Genomic DNA, 26,181 nt, shown 5'->3' with positions numbered 1-26,181 from the left:
TCACTATGACATCATCAGGGATGATAGTAAATCAGGGATCATAGTAAATGTGACAGGCTGTCGCAATTAAGCCCATATATAGAGATCCCTGATGTCATCAATACTAGCATATGGATATAATTATGTCAGAACCTGTTCTGACATTCCATATGTTGATCCTTCCATCCCCATACATCCTTCCTCTTCGATGTCTCCCTTTTGACCAGGGGTGGGCAACTACGAAGTGGGCAACTATGAGCTTGGTATATGAATTGGAATCCAGAAAAGTAACCCTTTTATTTCATTTCAAATTAATTTAGTTATGTTAACTTTATGAACTAAATACAAATACATTGGAAGTAATTAAAGCTGGTCATGTTTGCATGTTTGGAATTTGAACAGCTGAAATCAATATCTCAATATTCTGATATTAACCTGAGGGCCACATTAAGTGATGGTGGCGGCCGCATGTGGCCCCCGGGCCGCCAGTTGCCCATGTATGCTTTTGACTGATACCTGTCCATTTAAACTCTAGACGGGCCCGCCCCAAAGTTATTTGTGCAGCCGCGCCCGGCAGCCGGCGAAAACTAGAGTTCTCGCCCTCAGGCGTCTTACTGGTGTATAGCCTATATGGACAATCAAAATCGGTTGGAAATATTACATTTTGATGTGGTGTCAAAACATTAAACTTATTGTTGATATGGCACACTGACCATCAATAAAATGGAAACATAGCACCTGGGTCAAAAAGATGTCAAAAAAGGTTGCCGACCCCAGTCTGTACTGTATTATGCTCCCATCCATCCCAGTCTGTACTGTATTATGCTCCCATCCCTCCCAGTCTGTACTGTATTATGCTCCCATCCATCCCAGTCTGTACTGTATTATGCTCCCATCCATCCCAGTCTGTACTGTATTATGCTCCCATCCATCCCAGTCTGTACTGTATTATGCTCCCATCCGTCCCAGTCTGTACTGTATTATGCTCCCATCCATCCCAGTCTGTACTGTATTATGCTCCCATCCGTCCCAGCTGTACTGTATTATGCTCCCATCCATCCCAGTCTGTACTGTATTATGCTCCCATCCATCCCAGTCTGTACTGTATTATGCTCCCATCCGTCCCAGTCTGTACTGTATTATGCTCCCATCCGTCCCAGTCTGTACTGTATTATGCTCCCATCCGTCCCAGTCTGTACTGTATTATGCTCCCATCCCGTCCCATTTACCTCCCAGTCTGGTGGAGTGTCCTCGACTGCCATCTCCTAAGATCACCTGGAGGCTGGATGCTGACATGAGGCCCTCCTGACGCAGACTCAGGTTCTTCACCAGCCTGGAGGAAGGCAGAGATGAAGCCAGGGGGTTAGTTAGGGACTGCCTAGTCTGACACAAAGAGTGATTTAATTTGGCTCGATCCAGGTTTGTAACTTTCATTTGTTTTGCACTTTCTTTCCAATAATATGTCAAAGTTTGAATTACCTTTTTTTCTTTTTGGTATTCAAACAGCCAGCAATGGGTAGAACGCTCCCAAAAAAATGTAGTCTCTGTGACACATCTAGGGGCCGCAATCAGCATTCAAAGATTTTCCTAGAAGCTTTGTCAATGGTCGATTTGCCTGTCTGCTTCCTGATTGGTTTGTCATTGCGACCTGTTTTTTTTTCGACCAATGACAAAGCTTCTAGGAACATCTTTGAATGCAGATTGCGTCCCCTAGATGTGTCACAGAGACTCAACATTTTTGGGAGCGTTCTACCCATTGCTGGCTGTCTGAATACCAAAAATAAATTTGAGTCTTTTGACATATTATTGCTTATACTGAAGCAGCTTTAACTTAGTGCTCAAATATCTTGTGCATGAAGCACTTTGTAACTCTGTTTTTAAAAAGTGCTACAAATGAGGCGACTTAAAGGTCGTTTTCAGCACCCTTCGGGGTGGACACAGTCACACACAAGAAGGGAAGATTGAGAATATATTTCACATAGTGGTGTGGTGACTGAGGACCCACATAGTGGTGTGGTGACTGAGGACCCACATAGTGGTGTGGTGACTGAGGACCCACATAGTGGTGTGGTGACTGAGGACCCAAAAGGACCACATAGTGGTGTGGTGACTGAGGACCCAAAAGGACCACATAGTGGTGTGGTGACTGAGGACCCAAAAGCAGGACAGCCAGGCAGGTATATAGCGTTCAAAAACCCATGGCTGGGTGTTTTATGAAAGGTGAACAGAACAGATAACACAAACTTAACATGCCACCAAACAGTGATCCAACAGGGACTGACTGGTGGAGCAAGACTAATATACTGTTACACATGAGGGCTGATTACACATGAGATACACCTGGGGAAGACATGCGGACATATAGAACCAAGACATGAAGACAACTAGAACAGGAACATACTGTGACCGCGCGCGCGCGCACGCACGCACGCACGCACGCACGCACGCACACAGGCACACGCACACACATACCCCCCTCTAGGGACAGCTCCTGGTGTCCCCACACTGTTCTTGAGGAAGAGGGACACGAGAGGAATATAGAAATGAGCTAGGAAAGTACTGGAAAGTGAGAGTTCAGGTAGTGTACTGTAGACAGGTGGCCATGCAGGCAGGGTAAGGGCCATGATTCATGAACCCCCCCTCCCCCCACCAGAGCTTTCTTCCACTGCCAATGGTATAGGGAAGTAGACGCTTGGGGCAAAAAAAGATGCTGGACAGTCAGCGCTCGCAACAACCAGGACTTCTGACGAGTGCAATCGGAGCTAGCACAACCAAATGACTTGGAGGAGAGGTATAGCCTATACCAGAAGTTCCACGACCAGCCAGGACGTCACAACCTACCATCCGCGGTCGGTGCTCCAATAGTAGTACCTCCAACAGTCAAAACAGCTGGCGTATCAAACACATTGTCCCTTCAACAGTCAGCTATAGCCCGGAGCTTCAACAATGTCCATTTTGACACACCCCAAGGCCTCACCAGATGTAGACAGGTTGTGGTCAGGGGGGGTGCTGTCCAGCTGCATGGTGCTCCAGTGTGGTTGGATCATTCTGTCACGTGGTGGTGTGGTGGTGAGGACGGACCCAAAAGCAGGACAGCCAGGCAGGTAGTGATCAAAAGCCCATGGTTGGGTGTTTTATTAGAACCAAGACAACTAGAACAGGAACATATTAACATAACAGAAGAAATACAACACCCAGACAAGACAGGCAAAAGTCTGTGACTGTGACAATATCGCTGCTAACTCCAGGTGTAAAACAGCAGGGGGCTCCATTTCACACAGTTTATATTCACATTTTCAGTTTCAGGCCTATAGCTGCGGTAGATTAAGTGTCTTGTCTCCGCGAATGCTTCCATAGGACACGGTCATCGATGGACAGTGGACACGGGGGCATACGTTAGTCCGACATACCAATAGGCCGACATATGTGGCTGGAAGACTCGTGTGTGGCTTCCGCGTGTGGTTACGGTTTTGGGGTATGGTGACAGTCTATTGCGTGTCGGTCTGTTAGGACGTCGGACCAAAGATATGCACCCAGTGGACACACAGTAACAATGGTACAAACCTTGCATTTCTGTCTTAAACGGGACCAGTGGTAGAAAGTGACTAAGTACATTTACTCAAGTACTGTACTTGAGTAACATTTTCACATTCTTTTACTTTACTGAAGTATTTCCAATTTCCAATACTTTTACTTCTACTCCACTACATCTGGGATCCAAATATTGTACTATTACTCCATTGCATTTATCTGATTATTTTTTACAAAACATACATTAACCACTTCATTTCGGGCCATCTGCTAGTTTCAAAAATATTTGAAAACTTGAAATGAGATATTCTGTACATTTTGATATCAATAATACTTACTCAAGTCAATTTTGAATTCCAGACTTTTATTTAGAGTATTTCTACTCTGCAGTATTGATACTTTTTACTTAAGTAAAAAAGAAAAAAGAATGTGAGTACTTTTTTTCCCTACCACTGGTGACCGACGGTGTAGCCAGGCCAACAAAACTCACCAGAAGCCCTGGCTGCCTTGGTGCTGCAGGTGGATGACATCACCACATCTGATGGTGACGCTGTCCGGTCCGTTCCTATGACAGTCTGCCAGGGCCCTGTACCTGCCTGGAGACTATAGACACAGAGGTTACATCAGTATGACAGTCTGCCCAGGGCCCTGTACCTGCCTGGAGACTATAGACACAGAGGTTACATCAGTATGACAGTCTGCCCAGGGCCCTGTACCTGCCTGGAGACTATAGACACAGAGGTTACATCAGTATGACAGTCTGCCCAGGGCCCTGTACCTGCCTGGAGACTATAGACACACAGGTTACATCAGTATGACAGTCTGCCCAGGGCCCTGTACCTGCCTGGAGACTATAGACACACAGGTTACATCAGTATGACAGTCTGCCCAGGGCCCTGTACCTTCCTGGAGACTATAGACACAGGTTACATCAGTATGACAGTCTGCCCAGGGCCCTGTACCTTCCTGGAGACTATAGACACACAGGTTACATCAGTATGACAGTCTGCCCAGGGCCCTGTACCTGCCTGGAGACTATAGACAGAGAGGTTACATCAGTATGACAGTCTGCCAGGGCCCTGTACCTGCCTGGAGACTATAGACACAGAGGTTACATCAGTATGACAGTCTGCCCAGGGCCCTGTACCTGCCTGGAGACTATAGACAGAGAGGTTACATCAGTATGACAGTCTGCCAGGGCCCTGTACCTGCCTGGAGACTATAGACACAGAGGTTACATCAGTATGACAGTCTGCCCAGGGCCCTGTACCTGCCTGGAGACTATAGACAGAGAGGTTACATCAGTATGACAGTCTGCCCAGGGCCCTGTACCTGCCTGGAGACTATAGACACAGGTTACATCAGTATGACAGTCTGCCAGGGCCCTGTACCTGCCTGGAGACTATAGACACAGGTTACATCAGTATGACAGTCTGCCCAGGGCCCTGTACCTGCCTGGAGACTATAGACACAGGTTACATCAGTATGACAGTCTGCCCAGGGCCCTGTACCTGCCTGGAGACTATAGACACACAGGTTACATCAGTGTTGTTTTTGGCAGAATTTTTTGATTTTACCGTAGTTTTAGTCATAGTCTCTTGAATAGTTTTCATTTAGTTCCAGTCACATTTGAGTCACCTGGAATGTTTTAGTGTTAGTCTAGTTTTAGTCGACTACATATCGTAAGATTTTAGTCGACTAAATCTACAGTTGATTTAGTCGACTGAAATGTATTTTGGCGGGCCTTGATGCCGTCGTAATGGCTGATTTTACACTTGCTGAAAATAGCCGCGTATTTTGCAACCAAGTGTAAAATGACTTATACTGGATCTCTTGTCCACTAGTCCCCATTTTAGTGTAGTTTTTATTTGTTGACGAAATTGTCAATATATTTAGTCATCGTAGCTTAGTTTTCATTTCATTTGTATTCCCTTTTCGCCAGTGAAAAAAGGGAGTCGACGAACATTTTTCGTCTTAGTATTAGTCGACAAAATCACCAACACTGCAGTGGAACCCATATACAGTACTGTAGTTCATGTCTTTCTCGATGACTTCATTTAAAGAGCTCATCAAAATCAAGTTTGTCTATTAAATGTTTTTTAATATAAAATATATATATATTTTTAGGGACTCTATAGTGTCTTTTCCTGGTGATAAAAAAAAATGTTGATGGCTGTTCTTAGCTCTTTATACACATTTTCTGTCCAGTTAATTGTTTTAATATTAATGTTAAAATCCAATACGCATTTCTATAAAACCTGCCAGTCACCGAATGAGAGAGATACAGTAGTACACACTGTATACTGTACACTACAGTATGTGGACACCTACAATGACAATATCTTTCACTGGCCACCAGGCGGCAGCAGAGAGCTGCAAGGAGAAGGAGGAAGTGTTATCTTCATCAATCCATTATCAATCATAATACATCATCTCAATTAGAAGTTACAGCTAGACATGATGTCTCCTGTAGATTTAACCTTGTGTTGACTGAGACAAAAATGAGAGAAAACCGTACTTTATTATCAACCTTTCTATGTCCCAGCGACACACTCGCAGGATCTATATAGCAGCAGTAAACATAGGACGTTCGCCAGACCTTCCGCCAGACGCCAACTTAGGAGACCATCTTGTATGCAATTTACATACCATTTCACGTTGTATCTTTCCAATGAATTGAATCTTTGGTGGTAGTGTGTGCTCACCAGTTAAACTGAATATCTTTGGTGTAGGTGAATCAATATGTGGTTTAACACCCAAAAAATTGATACAAAAGTTTTTTCAATGGATTCTGGTAGTATTGGACATGCTAAATAACATAATAAAAGTCTACCAAAATCTACTCCCCAGAAAGCTGTCATTTTCGAGATTGCGTCCCAGACAGAGTTTAAAATGGCCATATCTCCATATAAGTATTTTTCAACTTATTTTAGTACCTCTGGACATGCTTAAGAACATACTACAAATTTAGGAAAATATATTTTCGGGAAAGGCATCATTTCCAAGACGGCGTTAAAAATGGCAGACTTATAAAGCTTATAAACTGCTCTACTGTATCTCAATTGAAAAAAATATATACAAAAGATTTTTCACTTGATTCTTGTACCTGTAGACATGCTTATGAACATACAAAACATTTAGGAAAATACACCTTCCGGAAAGGCTTCATTTTCCTCATAGACATTTCAGAAAGTATTTATTTAAAGACGTTTACGCCGCGGACAAAGCCAACTCGAGTCGTGACAAATCATGACAACAAACACAATTTATGGGGCCGAAAACATTATTAGAAAGAAGAAAAAAACGGCAGGTTACAACACTTTTTTTGTTGTTTTTCTTCTTTGTAATTATTTGTTTGGTCCAAAATATTGTTTGTGTTGTCATGAGTTGTCACGACTCGAGTTGGCTTTATCCGCGGTGTAACCGTCTTTAAATAAATACTTGTTGAAATGTCTATGGGAAAAATGCATTGGGATTCATTTCCTGGTCCATGGTAGGAGGCGGGACTGCAACGCTCTATTTAACTGAATATCTTTGGTGGTAGTGTGTGCTGTGCTCACCAATTTAACTGAATATCTTTGGTGGTAGTGTGTGCTGTGCTCACCAACTGAATATCTTTGGTGGTAGTGTGTGCTGTGCTCACCAGTTAAACTGAATATCTTTGGTGGTAGTGTGGTGCTGTGCTCACCAGTTGTCCGGGGGAATCTTCTTCCGTGTCAGAGGGCTGGGAGGCGGGGCCTGGTCCTCCAGACCACCCCTCCAAGCTCTCACAGATGTCCACTGAGTGATGAGCGCCGGGCCAACCTGGGAGCGCGCACGCACGCACGCACGCACAGTCGCACACGCACACACACACACACACACACACACACACACACACACACACACACACACACACACACACACACACACACACACACACACACACACACACACACACACACACACACACACACACACACACACACAATAAGGTGTTGGCGAACACAAGAGGTTTCACGGCAGCCAGACTGACTGATGACATTTTGTGTAATTCGTTCATAGTAACGTTAGCGAATTTTAGATTTGAGCAGTGAGCCCAGTGTCTCCGAGGCCAGTGTCGATGACATCAGAGACACTGGGCTCAACTGCTAAAATCTAAAATATCTAAAACCACATATTACACACATAAAGATAGCCGGGAAAGTGTTCTAAATCTTCTAAACGTCATTAACATATATTATTTTTCAAAAAGGGTGAAGTTTCCCTTTAAGTTGCCGAACAAAACGTGCATACGTATCATGTACTTTTATTTGCTACAGATTTGCCACAGTTCAAGAGAACCAGGAAGGTCTTCCGAGTCAAACTATACAGAAATATGTCATCTCTAGTCTGAACCAGTCAATTAGGCCCCATTTACACTGGCAGACAAATCTAGCCTGAATCAGATCTGTGCCACATCAAGATTGAAATCCGATTGGTTTAAATGGTCACATGACTCATTTAGACAAATCAGATTCCAATCTGGATGTGGCTCAGATCTCAATTAGTATCATTGATAATGGAGGGCTATAATCTGCAGTCAAACATGAACCTAGGTCTCAGAAACAGCAGTATGACACTGTGTGGTGGTGGTGGTGGTGGTGTGTATGTGTATGTGTGTGTATGTGTGTGTGTGTGTGTGTGTGTGTGTGTGTGTGTGTGTGTGTGTGTGTGTGTGTGTGTGTGGGTGTGTGTGTGTGTGCGCGTGCGTGCGTGCGTGCTGCACTCACTCCTGCGGTTGCGGCGATGAGGAGGGGAGTGAGACTGGGGGTCCGGGCTGCTCCGGCCCGACTCAGTTTCATCTGAACTCACTGACGCCCTCTGCTGTTTGCTGGAAAAGATACATCCGTTATAAAGTGCTCTGCTCTGCTGCTGTGCACACTAGGCCCCTTTTCCACCGGGATGGAACCGGATGGAACCGGATGGAACCGCTTCAGTTCTTTATTGGTACTTAAGTCTATGAGCCAGAGCTCCAACATTGGAACAGTAATTATGAATTGAGTGGGCAAAACCATACCTATGTTAAATTGTTTATAGGATCAATATAAGTAAATTAGTATATGATAACCCTTCCACAGGAGTAGCTATTTCATATTTATCACACATTGTCATTTTCACCTACAGTATACGTGATGGGTGAATAGGTCAAATGTAATTAATAGTTATCACCCATGAAACTTCCACAGTTGATTACTTATACACAAAGACAATGATTTATTGTATTACACAATTTCTGAAATCCATATGCAAATTAGGCATTATATAGGAAAATATGCAACAAAAAAAAAAGGGAAAAAGCTACTACTGTGGAAGGGTTTACTTATATTGAAATTTAATATAGGTTTTGCCCACTCAATTCATAATTAACGTTCCAATTTTGGAGCTGTGGCTCATGGACTAAGAACCAAAAAGAACTGAATCGGTTCAAATCCTGCATGGTGGAAGAGGAGCCACAGTGTTCTCCTCACTCAGCCTTACAGATCTACAGGAGCAGCTTTTGACCTGTTCCAAAGATCTACAGGAGATCTACAGATCTACAGGAGCAGCTTTTGACCTGTTCCAAAGATCTACAGGAGATCTACAGATCTACAGGAGCAGCTTTTGACCTGTTCCAAAGATCTACAGGAGATCTACAGATCTACAGGAGCAGCTTTTGACCTGTTCCAAAGATCTACAGGAGATCTACAGATCTACAGGAGCAGCTTTTGACCTGTTCCAAAGCCAACCCCAGACCCGTGTGAGAGAGTGTTGATTTCGTCGACTAAAACTAAGACGAAAAAAATGTTTGTCGACTACCTTTTTTCACTGAGGAAAACTAAATGGAAAGTAATTAAAAACTAAGACTAAATACAGTATATTGACAATTTCGTCAGCAAATAAAAACTAGACTAAAATGTTAAACAGGGACTAGTGGACGAGAGATCCAGTATAAGTCATTTTACACTTAGTTGCATGCTGAAATAGCAGATCTGCTATTTTCAGCAAGGTGTGAAATCGGTCATTACGACGGCATCAAGGCCCGCCAAAACACATTTTAGTCGACACAACTGTAGATTTAGATTTAGTCGACTAAAATGTCATACGTTTTTAGTCGACTAAATCTAAATCTACAGACTAAACACATTCCAGGTGACTAAAATGTGACTAAAAACTAAATTAAGTTGAATTCCAAAGACTATGACTAAAACTAAAATAGAAATGTGCTGTCCAAAAACAACAGTGAAAGCTGCTCCTCAGATCAGTGTCGTGTCCAGTAGTACAAAGTCATACAGCCATGAGCGTTCAGGCACAAGCCAGACACAGCAGGGCAGAGCAGCCGCACAGAGCAGCAGTGGTGGAAAAAGTACTCCATTTTCTTTTTTTACTTAAGTAAAAGTATCAATACTGCAGTACAGAAATACTCAACATTGATTTGAGTAAAAGTACAAAGATATTGGTATAGAAATGTACTTAATGTACCAAAAAGTTGAATGTATGTATGAGCAGAATGTCCCATTTCAAGTTTTCAAAATGTATAAAATGTATAATTTTTGTTGTTGTTGAAAATAGCAGATCTACAAGCTCACAATGCGTCGCATCGCAACGTATTGTGAGCTTGTAGATCGGTTATTTTAAAATGGCCAAAATGTGTATATAGGGCTGAAGTTGGCTATGTATGTTATGTAATAATCAAAAGCTACAAAGTAACTAGTAGTTTTCAAATGATTGTAGTGGAGTATATGTCCCTCTGAGATGTATAGTGGAGTAGAAGTAAAAGTACTGTACTTGAGTAAATTACTAAAATGTACTTCGTTTCTTTACACCACTGAAGAGCAGCCACATTGCAAGCTCCTCTGTCGAGGATGGCAATGTCAACGTAATGTTGGACACGGGTCAATGTCAACGGAAGGTTGGACACGGGTCAATGTCAACGGAAGGTTGGACACGGGTCAATGTCAACGGAAGGTTGGACACGGGTCAATGTCAACAGAAGGTTGGACACGGGTCAATGTCAACGGAAGGTTGGACACGGGTTAATGTCAACAGAAGGTTGGACACGGGTTAATGTCAACAGAAGGTTGGACACGGGTCAATGTCAACGGAAGGTTGGACACGGGTCAATGTCAACAGAAGGTTGGACACGGGTCAATGTCAACGTAATGTTGGACACGGGTCAATGTCAACAGAAGGTTGGACACGGGTCAATGTCAACAGAAGGTTGGACACGGGTCAATGTCAACAGAAGGTTGGACACGGGTCAAAAAACAAGCCAAAATATCTGGTCTCCATTTATCAAGATCCCAATGAAGAGCGCTTGGACGTTGAGCTGCAAGGAAACGCAAAAACGTTTCGTTTGGTGAGAGAACATTTTTTCACCTACAACTGATTCCAGTTCAAATTGGGATGGAATCGGATTAGATCTCAAAAAACGGGACTCGTCTAAAAAATTAGAAAAAGAAAAAAAAGCAGTTGCCATGAGGAAATGTAGAATATTCATGAAGTCAAGCATTCTTTCTTTTCTTCATTTCAAAAAAAGTTATTTGAATTGAAACTTTTGCATTACATGCAGAATTGCAGATCGGGAGATGCAAAGATGAGTGCAGTGATTTTGCTGGAACCATGTGAGAGGTGGCAGGGCTGCGGGGACACTGGCCTCTCAATGTGTGTGTGTGTGTGTGTGTGTGTGTGTGTGTGTGTAGGTAGTGGGGGGGGAAGGTTAGTTATGAGCCATAATGGCAGCTAATAAGAAGGGATGGGGGGTATAGCAGGTGACGGTCAGTATGCAAACACAGCAGCCCCCCCTGGGTTTATTTCTTGTCGTTGTTTTTTTTCTTTCTTTTCTCCCCCCAACAAGCCGGGCCGGGGGCCATGCCGAAGGCTGAGGCGAGTGGAAACCGGGCAGGGCTCGAGGCTGAGTTTACCACTGAGCGTCAGGGTTGGGTCAGTGGCGCTGGGGGGCGGCGCGGTGGCGGGGGGGGCGTGGCCGGGGGCGGTGCTGCCGGGGGCTTCTGGGGCGGGGGCTCCGGGACCGCAGGCACAGAAACACGTCGGCGGACAGCGAGACAAAGTCCAGCCCCGGCAGACAGCCCCTGGGAACCCCTCTGGACGGACGCACGCCCCTACAAGGGGGGACGGCATGGCAGGAGTGGGGATATAGGATAGGCAAACAACACAGAAAGAGAGAGTAGAGAGAGAGTGGGCCACTCTGGCCCCTTTCTCACACGGACAAACAAACGAACGCACACACACACACACACACAACACACACACGCACACTCGCATACACAAACACACACAGCCTACGCCCAAGGCTCAACAAAACACTCACCACACATTCACTGAAGCAGTGAAGATTAGATGAATGAAAACTCAGCAAAAGGCAGATAGATAGTAGAGCAGTTACTTAACATTATGCGTGTGTGTGTGTGTGTGTGTGTGTGTGTGTGTGTGTGTGTGTGTGTGTGTGTGTGTGTGTGTGTGTGTGTGTGTGTGTGTGTGTACGTGTACATACTAGCCACGCCCTGAGAACACTGTTACACAAACACAAGAATAAGTGAGCAGCCACAGTCTGGCACTGACTGACCTCTCAGACAGCGAGGAGAGGGGAATGTGTTCAACCATGTGGCTGTGTTGATAAGCTTCATCTGGAAGAGGAGGAGGAGGAAAGGAAAGAAAGAAAGAAAGAAAGAAAGAAAGAAAGAATTTGGTCGCACCCGGATCATTCTAGATTCTAGAAGACTAAATTAAGAGTGTAAATCACTTAACCCATTTAGGCCTGACGTCGAAATTCAAAATATGTCTTCTAAATCATGACAGTTTTCTCAAAAACCTCATGTTTCTGTATCAGTGGTACTCAATATTTCATGTCAAGGACCCCCAAAACATATATGTAATATGCCTCCTCCGCCCCCCATCTGAAAATATGTTGTTCCAGGGACCTCCCCATGAAGCAAAGATTTGAGTTAAAATGTTCACTCTGTAATAATATATATTCAAAGATTTGAGGCACATTTTCACGATTTTTCAAAAATACCAGACCTACAAGCTTGTAGATCTGCTATTTTCCAATAGCTAAAGTATAACAATGCTTTAAAACACCAAAAGGGGTTTCCGCCCAAAATGGGTTAAACCTGATACACTTCATTGACTGGGGTCCCCCAGGTGTCTATACACCTGTTCCCCTCTACAACAAAATCTCTTTGCCGAAAAGACAAAATATTGTCGCTTATCGGGCAGAAACTTGTATCTCAAAAGTGAAGGTTCTGGACATTATGAGGTTTCCACACGACAGCGACCACATGCAGACGCACTGAGACCTTTCAGGAGCTTCTGCTGGTTGGTGAGGATCCTGCGGAGTTGGTTGAGCCAGGCCATCTTGACCTCCACGCTGGGAGCCTGCATGGGAGATCACAACAGAACATACAAGTAAGACTCGCGGACGCGGGAAAGCGAACGCAGCTCGTAAATTGCAATAACAAGAATTAGAATAAATTACGTACTTTTTTTTTTTTTGGTAAGTTTTCTTTTTTACGTTTTCCTTTTTTTAATTATTATTTTTTTTTTTAAGTTCTTTATTTTTTTCTTTTCTACTTTGTGTGTGTGTGTGTGTGTGTGTGTGTGTGTGTGTGTGTGTGCATGTGTTTTTTGTGTGTGATACAGCTGCGCCCTCTGGTGGCAGGCGGGTGGTGTCACAGCATCACAGCATGACAGACAGAGAGACAGACAGACAGACAGACAGACAGACAGACAGACAGACAGACAGACAGACAGACAGACAGACAGACAGACAGACAGACAGACAGACAGATCTGCCTGTGTTACATAGTAATCGCTCAATGCGTTCGCAATCACACTATTCTACTTTATGGATTCCACCAGAGTTATATAGGAAGACCCCCAGCCATATAGACCCGTTACGTTTTTACAGATCTCCAGTTCTAGGCAACACAGACAACTCTAAGGTATATTAATGACATAGTAAAATGTTGAAAATGAGTGGTATTCCCCTTTAAGTACAGATTGAGTATCTGTACTTTTTGATACATTTTACTCAAGTAGGCTAGATTTCCAAGACAAATATTTAACTTTTACTCAAGACTCATTTTCTAGGAAGGCCGTTGAGTACTGGTTACATTTAGGTTGGCCGATTCCATTTTATTTTTTTCCCCTTCTTCCCTAAAATGCGATTGGCCTCACGTGCGTGTTCTTCAAAGAAGGAGACCTAGCCCAGCACACGCTCTCTCTCGTGCTGCTGTGTGAATATAGCCAATTAGCTGTACAAATTGTACATGGATATCTTGTAGATGCAGCAGTGAAAGCTTGTGTCCTCACCTCGCAGTGTTGATTTCGTCTACTAAAACTAAGACGAAAAAGGTTCCTCGACTACCTTTTATCACTGGCGAAAACTACATAGAAACTAAATGAAAACTAAGCTATGATAAAACTAAGACTAAATATATTGACAATTTCGTCAAACAAATAAAAACTAGACAAAAATGTTAGGAAGGGACTTTAGTGGACGAGAGATCCAGTATAAGTCATTTTACTCTTGGTTGCATGCTGAAAATAGCCGATCTACAAGCTCGCAGCGCAACGCGTTGTGTGCTTGTAGATCTGCTATTTTCAGCAAGGCCCGCCAAAATACATTTTAGTCGACTAAATCAAGTGTAGATTTAGTCGACTAAAATCTTATGATATTTAGTTGACTAAAACTAGACTTAACACAAAAAACATTCCAGGTGACTGAAATGTGACTAAAAGCTAAAATGTAAAACTATTCAAAAGACTATGACTAAAACTAAAAAAATCTAAAATTTGCTGCCAAAAACACAACACTGCCTCACCTGGATCACGTACACCTCCTCCCTGCCACTGTACCAGATCTCGAACTTCTTCACGTCTCCCTTGACGTTCTCCGTGATCCCCACAGCAGTCATCTGCCAAGAGGAGGAAACACACGTACGCTCAAAAACAACAACAACAACAGCACGCCATCGAGGAGGACGAGGCGGATGATGACACGTAAGGTTCATATCAGACTTACATCACTTTACACGTCTGCTCTGTGGCAAAACGCGCTCGCACTCACGCACACACACGCACAGCCGTGTGACTGCTTCCTCCACACAGCCTCAATAATAAATCAAGGGTCGTGGCAGCTGTTGATGTGACGCCACCATCCGTAGTGACTTCCGAACATGAATTACACAAACCAAAACCTGTCTCTTATAACGGCATTATAAGTGCATTAGGGGGTGCAACAATTAAAGATATAACAAAGTAAAGATATTTTAGGGGGGGGGGGAACCTTTTCTTTCTTTCTCTTTCAAATTGTTTTAAATGTACTGAAAATAGCCGATTTACAAGCTCCACATAGCAATGTCCTTTGAGCTTGTAGATATAGGCTTTCACAAGTTTTGTGCTACGTCGTAAAACTAAGTATTAGATAGGCCTTGAGACATCGCTTTTTTTTTATTACAATCTACACCTTAGACTCGACTCATTGATGAATTCAAAATAACAAAAAAATATTTATAAAAAAATGTGCATATCGATTATTCTATTAATAATTGAAACAGAAAGCGATAGAAAATAAGCGCACGCATGCATGCAACGCAACACACACCATACCTTGAGACAGTGTTTGAAGCCGTAGGACGGGGCCTTGTCTCCGCCCTCCCCCGGCTCCTCTCGCCGCTTGCAGAAGAGCAGGGCTCTCTCGTACAGGAACAGGTGCCTCTGCATGGGCTTGAAGCGCGTCAGCTCCTTCATGCGCGTGGGGCCTCGCTTGTGGCTGATCCACACGCTGAAGGAGCCCTGCATGAGCACACGGCCCAGGTCGCACAGCTCCCCCTGCACGGCCAGAGAGAGACAGGGAGAGAGACATGAGCACACGGCCCAGGTCACACAGCTCCCCCTGCACGGCCAGAGAGAGACAGAGAGAGAGATGAGCACACAGCCCAGGTCGCACAGCTCCCCCTGCACGGCCAGAGAGAGACAGAGAGAGACATGAGCACACGGCCCAGGTCACACAGCTCCCCCTGCACGGCCAGAGAGAGACAGAGAGAGACATGAGCACACAGCCCAGGTCACACAGCTCCCCCTGCACGGCCAGAGAGAGACAGAGAGAGACATGAGCACACAGCCCAGGTCACACAGCTCCCCCTGCACGGCCAGAGAGAGAGCAGGGGTGGAGATACAGTACTCGCTTGTTTCACTTAACCTATTTAGACCCGAGGACGATTCTACAAAATGTCTTCTAAATCCTGGTCAGGTTTCTGAAAAACGCATGTTTCTATGTCAGTCGTTCTCAAACATTTTCATGTCAAGGAGCCCCAAAAACTATATGAAATTGGCCGCCGACCGCCATCTGAAAATACGTTGTTTCAGGGACCCTCCCCAGAAGCAAAGACTTGAGTTAAAAACGTTCACTCTGAAAGAATATACTCTGCGCCACATTTTCACGATTGGGGGGGGCTTAGCAAGTACTGTAGCAACTTATTACTTAAAGGAGCATTCAGTGATTTGAGTGATTTGGGAAAAAAACGGTCCACCCGGTAACAAGATGTGCACATGCACACGCTCTACAGTGGGGGAAGTACAACAGACCAACAGCACATGCACCAAGGCCCGCCCCACTCGATCATGATTGGAGGAAGGCCCCTCTCATCCTGATTGGATGAAGGCTTTGCCACCCGAAACTAGGGTTTTTTGACCCCAGGGGCTCACTGGGGACAGGGAGGAACTCCTTATATGGTCAGCACACTCTATAGTAGGGAGGATTATCCAAAAAAAAAAGGAAAAAAAAGTGATATTTGAATTAAGTGAAATCACTGAATATACCTTTAAGTAAATGCCTTAATGTCACATTCAACCATAGGCCTATGATATTGGCTATCATTCTTTGTTATTAAACCCTTCTGGCGTCTCACATTTAGAATGTGACCAATCTTGGTACTGCGCCTAGGCCCTAGGGGATATTTGTCTAACAATTAGGGCATTTGAACACTGCTGCCATTGCAGTAACAATGTGGGACAGGGTCTCAATTTGTGGGACACCTGAAAAGTCTTGGAAATGAGGGACTGTCCCACGCAAAGGGGGACATCTGGTCATCCTAGTTCTGGTACAGTAGACAAGAGAAACGTTAAAGGGATAGTTCAGATTTTTTTAACTTAAGTTGTATGAAATACTTGCCATTAATATAGTGGTTGCAACTGTATTAATTGATTGCCCGAGTCCCATGTTGGGAGTTCTGCTCTGGTTTTGGTCAATATTAAGTAGTTCCGGTCATTTTGTGAGGGGCACTGGGGCCACGAAGTAAAAGTAAATGAATCCACAAAACGAACGTAATTTATATTGTCGACCTATTTCTAAAATATTAGCGCGACTTTCGTTCAACTTTGACCCCTCTATCACATGGAACTATTTTTTGGGCGTAGTGATATGGACACAAAAAACATAGTTCTGTGTGATAGAGGGGTAAAAAAAGAACGGAAGTTGCACTAATATTTTAGAAATAGGTCAACAATACAAATTACGTTAGTTTTGTGGATTAATTTACTTTTACTGCGTGGCCCCCAGTGCCCCCCACAAAATGACCGGAACTACTTGATATTTCACCAAAACCAGAGCAGAACTCCCACCACAGGATTCCGGCAATAAATTAATACAGTTGCAACCACTATATTAATGGCAAGTATTTCATACAACTTAAGTTCAAAAAATCTGAACTATCCCTTTAAGGGCAAAAGGGCAGGTGCTCTAGCACCACCTAGTGTCTTATCTGTGCACGGCACTGAACTATGATGAAGTAGGGCTTTCATTTACGAAAAGCTTTCTGCCCGACAGCCAGACAATTGTTTAATTTCCCACACAACAACATGCACACATGGACCCACACAACGCCCACCTCATATCCTGTGATGGCTATCTGATGCATGGAGTCATTCACCGCCTTGAGCAGATCCAGCATGGCTGCTAGCGCCCCCTGCAGCTCGGTGGCTCCCTCACAGCCCGTACTGTATTTCAGCAGCTCCTGAACAAAGGGTGTACTGCGTGAGCATGCACAGTGAATGGGGTCGATCGAGACGAGATAGGATTTAAATAAATACAAATAAGCTATTTCAATATTATGTTGCACTCTAACCTATGACCCCAGACAGGGTTGTGCAATCCCATGCTGATTAGTTCTGGGTTCTATGTACGTGGATTTACTATCATGAAGGGTCGGTTGATCTCCAATCAAATTTAATGGAGTATAGAGCATGCCAGGGCCAGGACCAATAAGGGCCCACTTGGAACATTTTCATTCATGTTTACCTCTCAGAGTCAAATTAACCCTTTTTTTTTTAATTTTATCCCATGATTTTGTAACAATTTGTTTCACCCAGTGTCAATTATCTAATCATTAGATAATTGACACTGGGTGAAAAGATTACATTCCTGGGCGCTACACTTCCGCTGCCAACCTGGGGGGGGCAGCGGACTGACCTCATGCTTCCTTCTATGCATGAGGAGTCCAAGCTGCTTCTTTTCACCGGACAGGGGAGAGTTTCCCCGGCCGGACGTAGCGCGTGGAAGGAACACGTTATTCCGAACAGTTCCTTTCCCCTCCATCAGGCGCCCCGGCTGGCCAGGGGGAGGTAATTTAGAGACTAGGATGTTTTTGTGAGGGTACCTACCCTAGGGGACACGGGGAGAACATGCAAACTCCACACAGAAAGGCCCTTTCGCCAACCCCGCCTCGGGTATGGGCGCGGAGGAGGGAACGCGCCCCCAGCGCCCAGCGCATCCCCAGCGGGAATCGAACCCAGGACCTTCTAGCTGTGAGGAGACAGCACTACCGACTACCCGTCAAATGAACACTTTCATTTTCACTGTTGAGTGTGTCATGCGATGCCGTTCATTCTCCAACCTTGAGTAGGAGCTGGTATTTGGTGAGACGTTGCACTGGTTTCAAGAGGTAGGAGTCCAGACCAAGTTTGTGCTCCAGCTTTTTCTGACACTCCTTGAGCCAGAAGACAAGTAGAGCATTAGCTTGACAATAAAAATTCAATACAAATAAAAAATATTTTGTCATATTAATACACTTAATTAAGTCACTATTATGACCAGATACAGATATACGCTTTAAAAGTGTGAAAAACATATTTTTTCCATTTCACAAGGCCTCGCGGTGAAGCTTTGGTCTGAACTAGACTCAAAAGTCCCAGTGACACCAACCTGGAAGAAGAGTCTACAAATAGAAACGCTGCCCAGACACCCTAAATTAAAACCTCCCATATCACAGTGAAAAGTAAAGGTTTACCCCCAAGGCACTCGCAAGGCAAACAATACTATTATGTATTTTTATTTTTTGGTATTTTTACCCCCTTTCTTGTAATGTTACTTATTTTACTTTTACACTTAAAAAAAAGAAAAAAAAAAGAAATGAAGTGAGAGAAAATGGAACATGTATTGTAAAATGAAATTCAATTGCCTGTATAATGTTCTATAATGGCAATAAACAAGTAAAAAAAAAAAAAAAAAAGGTCCCAGTGACACCGACCTGGAAGAAGGCACAGTCTGAGAACTGTCTCCACAGGGTGTCGGAGCGAGTCTTATTCTGACAGTAGCATTCATACATCTGGAAGTTCTCTTTCTGGAGAAGAGGAGGCATATGGGGCACAGTACAGTACATCAGAGTCATATACTGGCGATGGAACCTTTCCAAACCACATGTACAGACAAGCTGCCATAGCTATAGACAATGAAGACATGAAGTTGTCGGTTTTCCTCACCCGTGCCAGAAAACAGGCCCCTACCCCTTCGGGGGTCTCCAGACATCCTTCCAGGTCCTCGAGGAACACCCTGGATTCCAAGAAGGGTCACAGACCAAGGAGGTCAAACAGCCAGACAGAGTAAAGCCTAATTTATGCTCCATCGTACGTATGACGGCAACGCAGGCTATTTTGGAGCGCGCAACACTGTCGTACAACAAAGTGTAAATTGCGCTTGAGTCATTTCAAAACACACATACACCAATTAACGACACCTTTCACCACACCTCAGCTATCTGAAATGACTGCTACTATTTGCTACTGCAGTAGGTTACTGTATGCACGCCCACTGCACTAATAGTTTGCTCACTTTTCAGCTCATTCAAAATGCTTAATGAGGGCAACTGGCATTTGACTCGTTAGTGAGCTGTAATTGGCACAGGGACGTCAAGCAGTCATCCAGTGGAGCCGTTTAGCTCGACGGGGAAGGCCGACTCAGCAGGCGAGAAAGAGGGAACACAGAAACTAATCAACTCTACTGCATAAACTGACAGTGTAGCCGAGAGGAAGGGCTGTAGCCTAATGAAAACACTGTGGAGGGTGGAGAGAGAGAGAGAGAGAAAGTGGGGCTGAACTAAAGAAATGTGACAGAAAAAAACATGCTCTGTTTTGTTTATCAAATTAGGCTTGTAATTGTTCCTCTTTCTTCTTTGTTTTATTTCTCAGACATTTTAATGAGCGCCTCTGCTGCTCGGCTCTCCTCTCCTCTCCTCTCCTCTCCTCTCCTCTCCTCTCCTCTCCTCTCCTCTCCTCTCCTCTCCTCTCCTCTCCTCTCCTCTCCTCTCCTCTCCCCTCCCCTCCCCTCCCCTCCCCTCCCCTCCCCTCCCCTCCCCTCTCCTCTCCTCTCCTCTCCTCTCCTCTCCTCTCCTCTCCTCTCCTCTCCTCTCCTCTCCTCTCCTCTCCTCTCCTCTCCTCTCCTCTCCTCTCCTCTCCTCTCCTCTCCTCTGCTGCTCGGCTCGGCTCTCCTCTCCTCTCCTCTCCTCTCCTCTCCTCTCCTCTCCTCTCCTCTCCTCTCCTCTCCTCTCCTCTCCTCTCCTCTCCTCTCCTCTCCTCTGCTGCTCGGCTCTCCTCTCCTCTCCTCTCCTCTCCTCTCCTCTCCTCTCCTCTCCTCTCCTCTGCTGCTCGGCTCTCCTCTCCTCTCCTCTCCTCTCCTCTCCTCTCCTCTCCTCTCCTCTCCTCTCCTCTCCTCTCCTCTCCTCTCCTCTCCTCTCCTCTCCTCTCCTCTGCTGCTCGGCTCTCCTCTCCTCTCCTCTCCTCTGCTGCTCTCCTCTCCTCTCCTCTCCTCTCCTCTCCTCTCCTCTCCTCTCCTCTCCTCTCCTCTCCTCTCCTCTCCTGCTCTCCTCTCCTGCTCTCCTCTCCTCTCCTCTCCTCTCCTCTCCTCTCCTCTCCTCTCCTCTCCTCTGCTGCTCGGCTCTCCTCTCCTGGGTGCAGCGCACTCGTACAGTAATGTACAGTATACAAAACACAGCAGCTTCTGAAGCATGACTAAGAATAGCATCCGAGTTGATGCATTGTCGACATTTAAAAAAAATGGTAGGTCTAAAATCACGACGCATCGCGATAAGAGGAGTTGCGAGCTTGTAGATCTGCTATTTTCAGCATGTAGCGCTGTCGTACGACAACATATAAAAGGCTTGCGTGGCTATAAGGAATGCCGGTGAGGAGAACATGTATACAGCACCTATACAGCATCGTTTCTGTCGGGTAGAATATGTTACTTTTCAGGATTAATATAAAAAAAAGGAGCAGATTTACCACCATGTTTCAATCTCATTTTTCAAATATTGATAGCCTACTTTTGTGACGCTGTAGTATGATCGAGAAGGCGACTAATTTATGAAAAAACACGTACTATATACTGTGTTTTAAGCATTGTTATAATTTAGCTATTTAAAAATAGCAGATCTACAAGCTCATAGCGCGCCACCGAGTGGCGCGCTACGAGCTTGTAGGTCTGCTATTTTTGAAAAAAAGTGAAAATAATTTGGGGACCCCCTAAAATAATTTGGCGACCCCCCGAGGGGTCGCGACCCACGGGTTGAGAAACCCCTGCTATATACGCTACTTATATCTATGTGTGCAGCCCGTGTGCACGTGTACACAAACCACACTGTGCAGCATGCATATTTAATGACATAGCTGTGATACTGAATGCGCCTGTGAGTGAGTGCCATGACCAAGGACTATCTAAAGAGGACGAGAAGCGAAGAACGTACGGTGGACGCCATGTTGCTCCCTGGAAGGAAAGAAACATGCACAGTTGAGACCAGGAAGTTGTACATGCACAAATTTGGGCATGTAAATTTGGGCTCTTTAGATAGTCCTTGGCCATGACAAGCCCTTGTGTGACTGCAGTGTCCTTTACTCGCCTGCTGTGGAAGTTGTAGATCTCGGGCATGTTGCCAAAGAGGACGTCCCTCTTGCTCCGCAGGACGGGAGGCAGCAGCCCCGCCAGAGCCGGGTTGTCCATCTCTGCCCGGTAGCCCTGCAGCCATACATGTGCATTACAACAGCATGTTACATAGAAGGCCAATGATTGAACCAATTAACAACACATGTGCATTACGACAGCATGTTACATATGACCAATGATTGAACCAATTAACAACACATGTGCATTACAACAGCATGTTACAGAGAAGACCAATGATTGAACCAATTAACAACACATGTGCATTACAACAGCATGTTACAGAGAAGACCAATGATTGAACCAATTAACACCACATGTGCATTACAACAGCATGTTACAGAGAAGACCAATGATTGAACCAATTAACAACACATGTGCATTACAACAGCATGTTACAGAGAAGACCAATGATTGAACCAATTAACACCACATGTGCATTACAACAGCATGTTATATAGAACAGCGGTTCCCAAACTTTTTCATGTCAAGGACCCCCAAATTAACACTAATTAAAAGATATGCCAGCTAGGGGACCCCCATAAGAGAACATTTTAACGGCTCTATCAGTGATTATCAACCTTTTTAATGTCAAGGACCCCCAGTTTGACATGCATTCGTCTATGCACTCCCAATTTAATGGCATTTCCATCTCTGGGACCCCAATTTATATTGTAAAATCAATGTTAATTTAACTCTGAGAGTGTACAAATGGAACCAAATGGACCCTAACCATTTGTACACTCTCAGAGTTACAGACCCATAAGGGTCCATTTGGTTCCAAACTATCATTTAGCTGGGGACCCCCTGGAACTCCCTCAAGGACCCCTGGGGGTCCCCGGACCCCACTTTGGGAACCACTGATATAGAAGACCAATGATTGAACCAATTAAGCCTTAACCGTTAACGGAAAATGGAGTTAATTGGAGAAGTACTAAACGATGGCAGCAGGTGTGATGATGATGATGATTTGACGCAGCATTGCAGTGCTGCTGGGAATTACAGAGGACACGTGCACGGCACACACACACTGTATGAATTATGTTTTTCCTACATACAGTACCCGCACGCACACACTATATGAATGCTGTTTTTCCTACGTACCAGCAGCACTGACAGAAGCTCTTCCACGTACATTCGCTCCGTCTCTATGAGCTCCCTCATCACGTGCCTGTCACGCACACGCGCACACACACACACACAGAGAGAGAGAGAGAGAGAGAGCACCAAAGGGCATCATTAGCACTGAGCAAAGAGAATGAACAAGCATGCGAGCGAGCGTTGAGGACGGACGCACACTGTACCTCCTCAGGAGGTCTGGACTGTCTTCTCCCTCCAGACCGTACGACACACAGCTCCGGTTCTCCTGGTAGTCATGCATCACCTCGATCTACGCACGACACACACACACACACACACACACACACACACACACACACACACACACACACACACACACACACACACACACACACACACACACACACACACACACACACACACACACACACACACACACACACACACACACACACACACACACACACACACACACACACACACACACACACACACACACACTTTCCGTTTGGATTCGGGTAAAATGTCATCTCTACACAGAGTACAATATCATCACATAATTGTAATAAATGTATAGGCAAGATAAACACAAATGGCATTAAACACGACATAGAGGAATAGTGTGATTGATCCTTCGACGCATACAGTAACAACATGCTGAGTGTCAGTTCATCTCTCTCAGAGTAATACTGGAACACTCTGGGTTGTGTTGGCCGTGTGTGTGTGTGCCATTGTTGTTGTTGTCGTCAGCTCACCTTCCTAGAGTTGGGGCTCTTCCTTGACACCTTCTTCCCTGGCAGAGAGATGTCAAAGGTGAACTTCAGACCATCGCCTGGAAGGGTGAACGAGCGTCAAATGAACACTGAGAATTTTACAGAGAGAGTTAAGCCTCGTCCACATGGATTAACCCATTTAGGCCTGAAAAAAATGTCTTCTAAATCCTGACAGTTTTCTGAAATACCTATGTTTCTAGGCCTATATCACTCAATATTTCATGTCAAGGACCCCAAAAATGATCTGTAATTGGCCTCCGACCCCCATCTGAAAATATGTTGTTCCAGGGACCCTCCAGAAGCAAAGACTTGAGTTAAAAACGTTCGGTCTGAAAAAATATATTCCAAATTTGAGGCACATTTTCACCATTTTTCAAAAATAGCAGACCTACAAGCTCGTAGTGCGCCACTCGGTGGCGCGCTATGAGCTTGTAGATCTGCTATTTTTTAATAGCTAAATTATAACATAATGTTTAAAACACCAAAAGGGGTTCCCGCCCAAAATGGATTAAAGCAAAAAAAAAAATCACAGCTGAAAAACTAAAACTAAACGGTGTTAGGCCAAGTCCTCATCTGCAATTTGCGAAACATCGCAAAAGGAGCCCCCCCACTCATTAGATTGATGCTATGGTCGGCCATAAAATCCCTGGCAGAATTTGAAAACAACGAGGGTTAACCTTTGCTTTTAACAAATATTTGAGATCATTAGGATTTTCTGCAAGATTAAATGATACTGTTAGTTTGATCACTTTAATTAATAAACACTAATATAAAGAGTAGCCGCGAATCTTCAAGTTTACAGCATGTGGCAGCGCAACGTGTTTGATTGATTGATTGAAAAATGTATTAACAGTTTGCAGAATTACAGTACATTTCAAGCACAAACTCAATACAAAGGCTGTTAACTGTGAGTGGACGACCCAATTAAGCATTACACTTGTTTCCAATAGGGTCCACAATGTTCAATTCATCTGTATACTTGTAGAAGGCCTATTTTCGGTGCATGGCATGCTTCCACAGAAGACACCACGACTTCTATGGACTCCAAATGAATAAATCAGGCGTGGCGCCTGAGAACTTCAATCCATGCGTCTCTATATTCTATATGCAGCATCTCTCCATAGGCTTTGATGGGCGCTATCTTGCGACTCACAACATGGCCGCTACACCACAAGTACAAGCTAAAATCACACAAAGGGAATATCAAGTTATGATTCACAGATGAGAGGGTTACAGAAACCTCTACTCTACTGTATGGGATTTGCTTGGCCTGCCCGTGACCCCGGTTTGATCTCAGCAATCTACAGTGGGTTTAAACACCTTCTAATCAGATATGATGGGTGCTTGACTTCAATCAAAGGGTAATAAGGACTGCCTCCGCCGAAGCAGCGCCTGGTGAAGTGAACATATAGAAACTCACATCTAAAGCAACAACTCGCATGAATGACTGTCAGTTGGCGTTTGATCATAGCTGCCTGACGAAGCCGTGAATTACATTCAAAGCTCAAGATTGTGTACGTGCGATTATGTATGTATTGATTTATAGTGTGTTGTTGACCCCATACAGGTTCTATAAGCCATTTTGACCTGACGTAAAAAAAATAAAAAATAAAAGTCTTCTGAAAGAATATATATTCAAAGATTTGTTGCCGCATTTTTACGAAAAATAGCAGACCTACAAGCTTGTAGCGCTATGAGCTTGTAGATCTGCTGTTTTTCAATAGCTAAAGTATAACATATTGCTTAAAACACCAAAAGGGGTTCCCGCCCAGAATGGGATAATAACCCATTAAGACCTGAGGCCGATTCGATACAAACGTCTTCTAAAATCGGTAGTTTTTCGTGCCAAAGACACCCCCAAACACTTTCACGATTTTTTTAACATTCTCATAAGCAGATGTACGGCACAAAGTGTCACGCCGTGAGCTTGTATAATCTTTGCTGTCGGGAGGAAACCTCATAACTCAATTTTTGAGGTTTTCAAGGTTCTTTTGGCATAAATCAGTGCTATTGACCACCCTTTACGTCTGTGTGTTGTTTCGAAAATATTGAACCAATGGAAAGTAGTAAAAAGTGCTTTGGACAAAACCTCTTAACTCCATTGGACCCTCAAAATGTCTGCTAAAGCAACTAACTCCACCACCTCTTCCCCTCTCATGGAAGTAATTGGCAATGTATAAAGTTACAACACCAACTTTGATGAGACTGTATTGCTTTGTTTTAAAAATATAAGGTTTTCTTTATTTCCTGAAAAATGTATATTTTTCATTTCCCGAAAAATGAACATTTTGGAGTTATGAGGTTTCCTCCCGACAGCAGAGATATCTGCCGTTTTTGAACAGCCAACGCTAAAATCTAAAATGGACACACAGCTGCTTTCCCGGTTTTAACGGGTTAAGCTAATCGTGTGTGTGTGTGTGTGTGTGACAGTACAGTATATGTGTGGAAGCGTGTACTGTATCATGTATGTATCATGCATCGTCTAAAATCAAAGCCAACACGCCTCTCTTCATCTCGTCTCTTAAATGGATGTTCTCCAGAGCGTTGGCAGAAGTCAGGCAGAGCTTATATAATGATCTCATTACTGTA

At 44.3% G+C, this 26,181-nt stretch overlaps 1 protein-coding gene across 1 annotated transcript in view; it reads right to left on the bottom strand.

Annotated features, from left to right (window-relative positions):
- Positions 1-26,181, bottom strand: part of mcf2a (MCF.2 cell line derived transforming sequence a) — a gene marked incomplete at its 5' end in the record, with an annotated part of 66,083 nt that overhangs the window by 1,632 nt on the left and 38,270 nt on the right. Inside the window, 16 exons of the mRNA XM_079509472.1 lie at positions 1,209-1,312; positions 4,001-4,113; positions 7,199-7,314; positions 8,262-8,362; positions 12,095-12,155; positions 12,828-12,906; positions 14,355-14,447; positions 15,142-15,363; positions 17,421-17,546; positions 18,426-18,518; positions 19,059-19,151; positions 19,291-19,360; positions 21,699-21,814; positions 22,844-22,910; positions 23,044-23,129; positions 23,575-23,651. Of these exons, the coding sequence (XP_079365598.1) occupies positions 1,209-1,312; positions 4,001-4,113; positions 7,199-7,314; positions 8,262-8,362; positions 12,095-12,155; positions 12,828-12,906; positions 14,355-14,447; positions 15,142-15,363; positions 17,421-17,546; positions 18,426-18,518; positions 19,059-19,151; positions 19,291-19,360; positions 21,699-21,814; positions 22,844-22,910; positions 23,044-23,129; positions 23,575-23,651 (1,617 nt within the window). The remainder of the gene's footprint in view (positions 1-1,208; positions 1,313-4,000; positions 4,114-7,198; positions 7,315-8,261; positions 8,363-12,094; positions 12,156-12,827; positions 12,907-14,354; positions 14,448-15,141; positions 15,364-17,420; positions 17,547-18,425; positions 18,519-19,058; positions 19,152-19,290; positions 19,361-21,698; positions 21,815-22,843; positions 22,911-23,043; positions 23,130-23,574; positions 23,652-26,181) is intronic.

Source organism: Electrona antarctica (genome assembly GCF_951216825.1).
Source record: "Electrona antarctica genome assembly, chromosome: 1".
NCBI lineage: Eukaryota > Metazoa > Chordata > Actinopteri > Myctophiformes > Myctophidae > Electrona > Electrona antarctica.
This window is presented reverse-complemented; position numbering and strand designations above follow the sequence as displayed.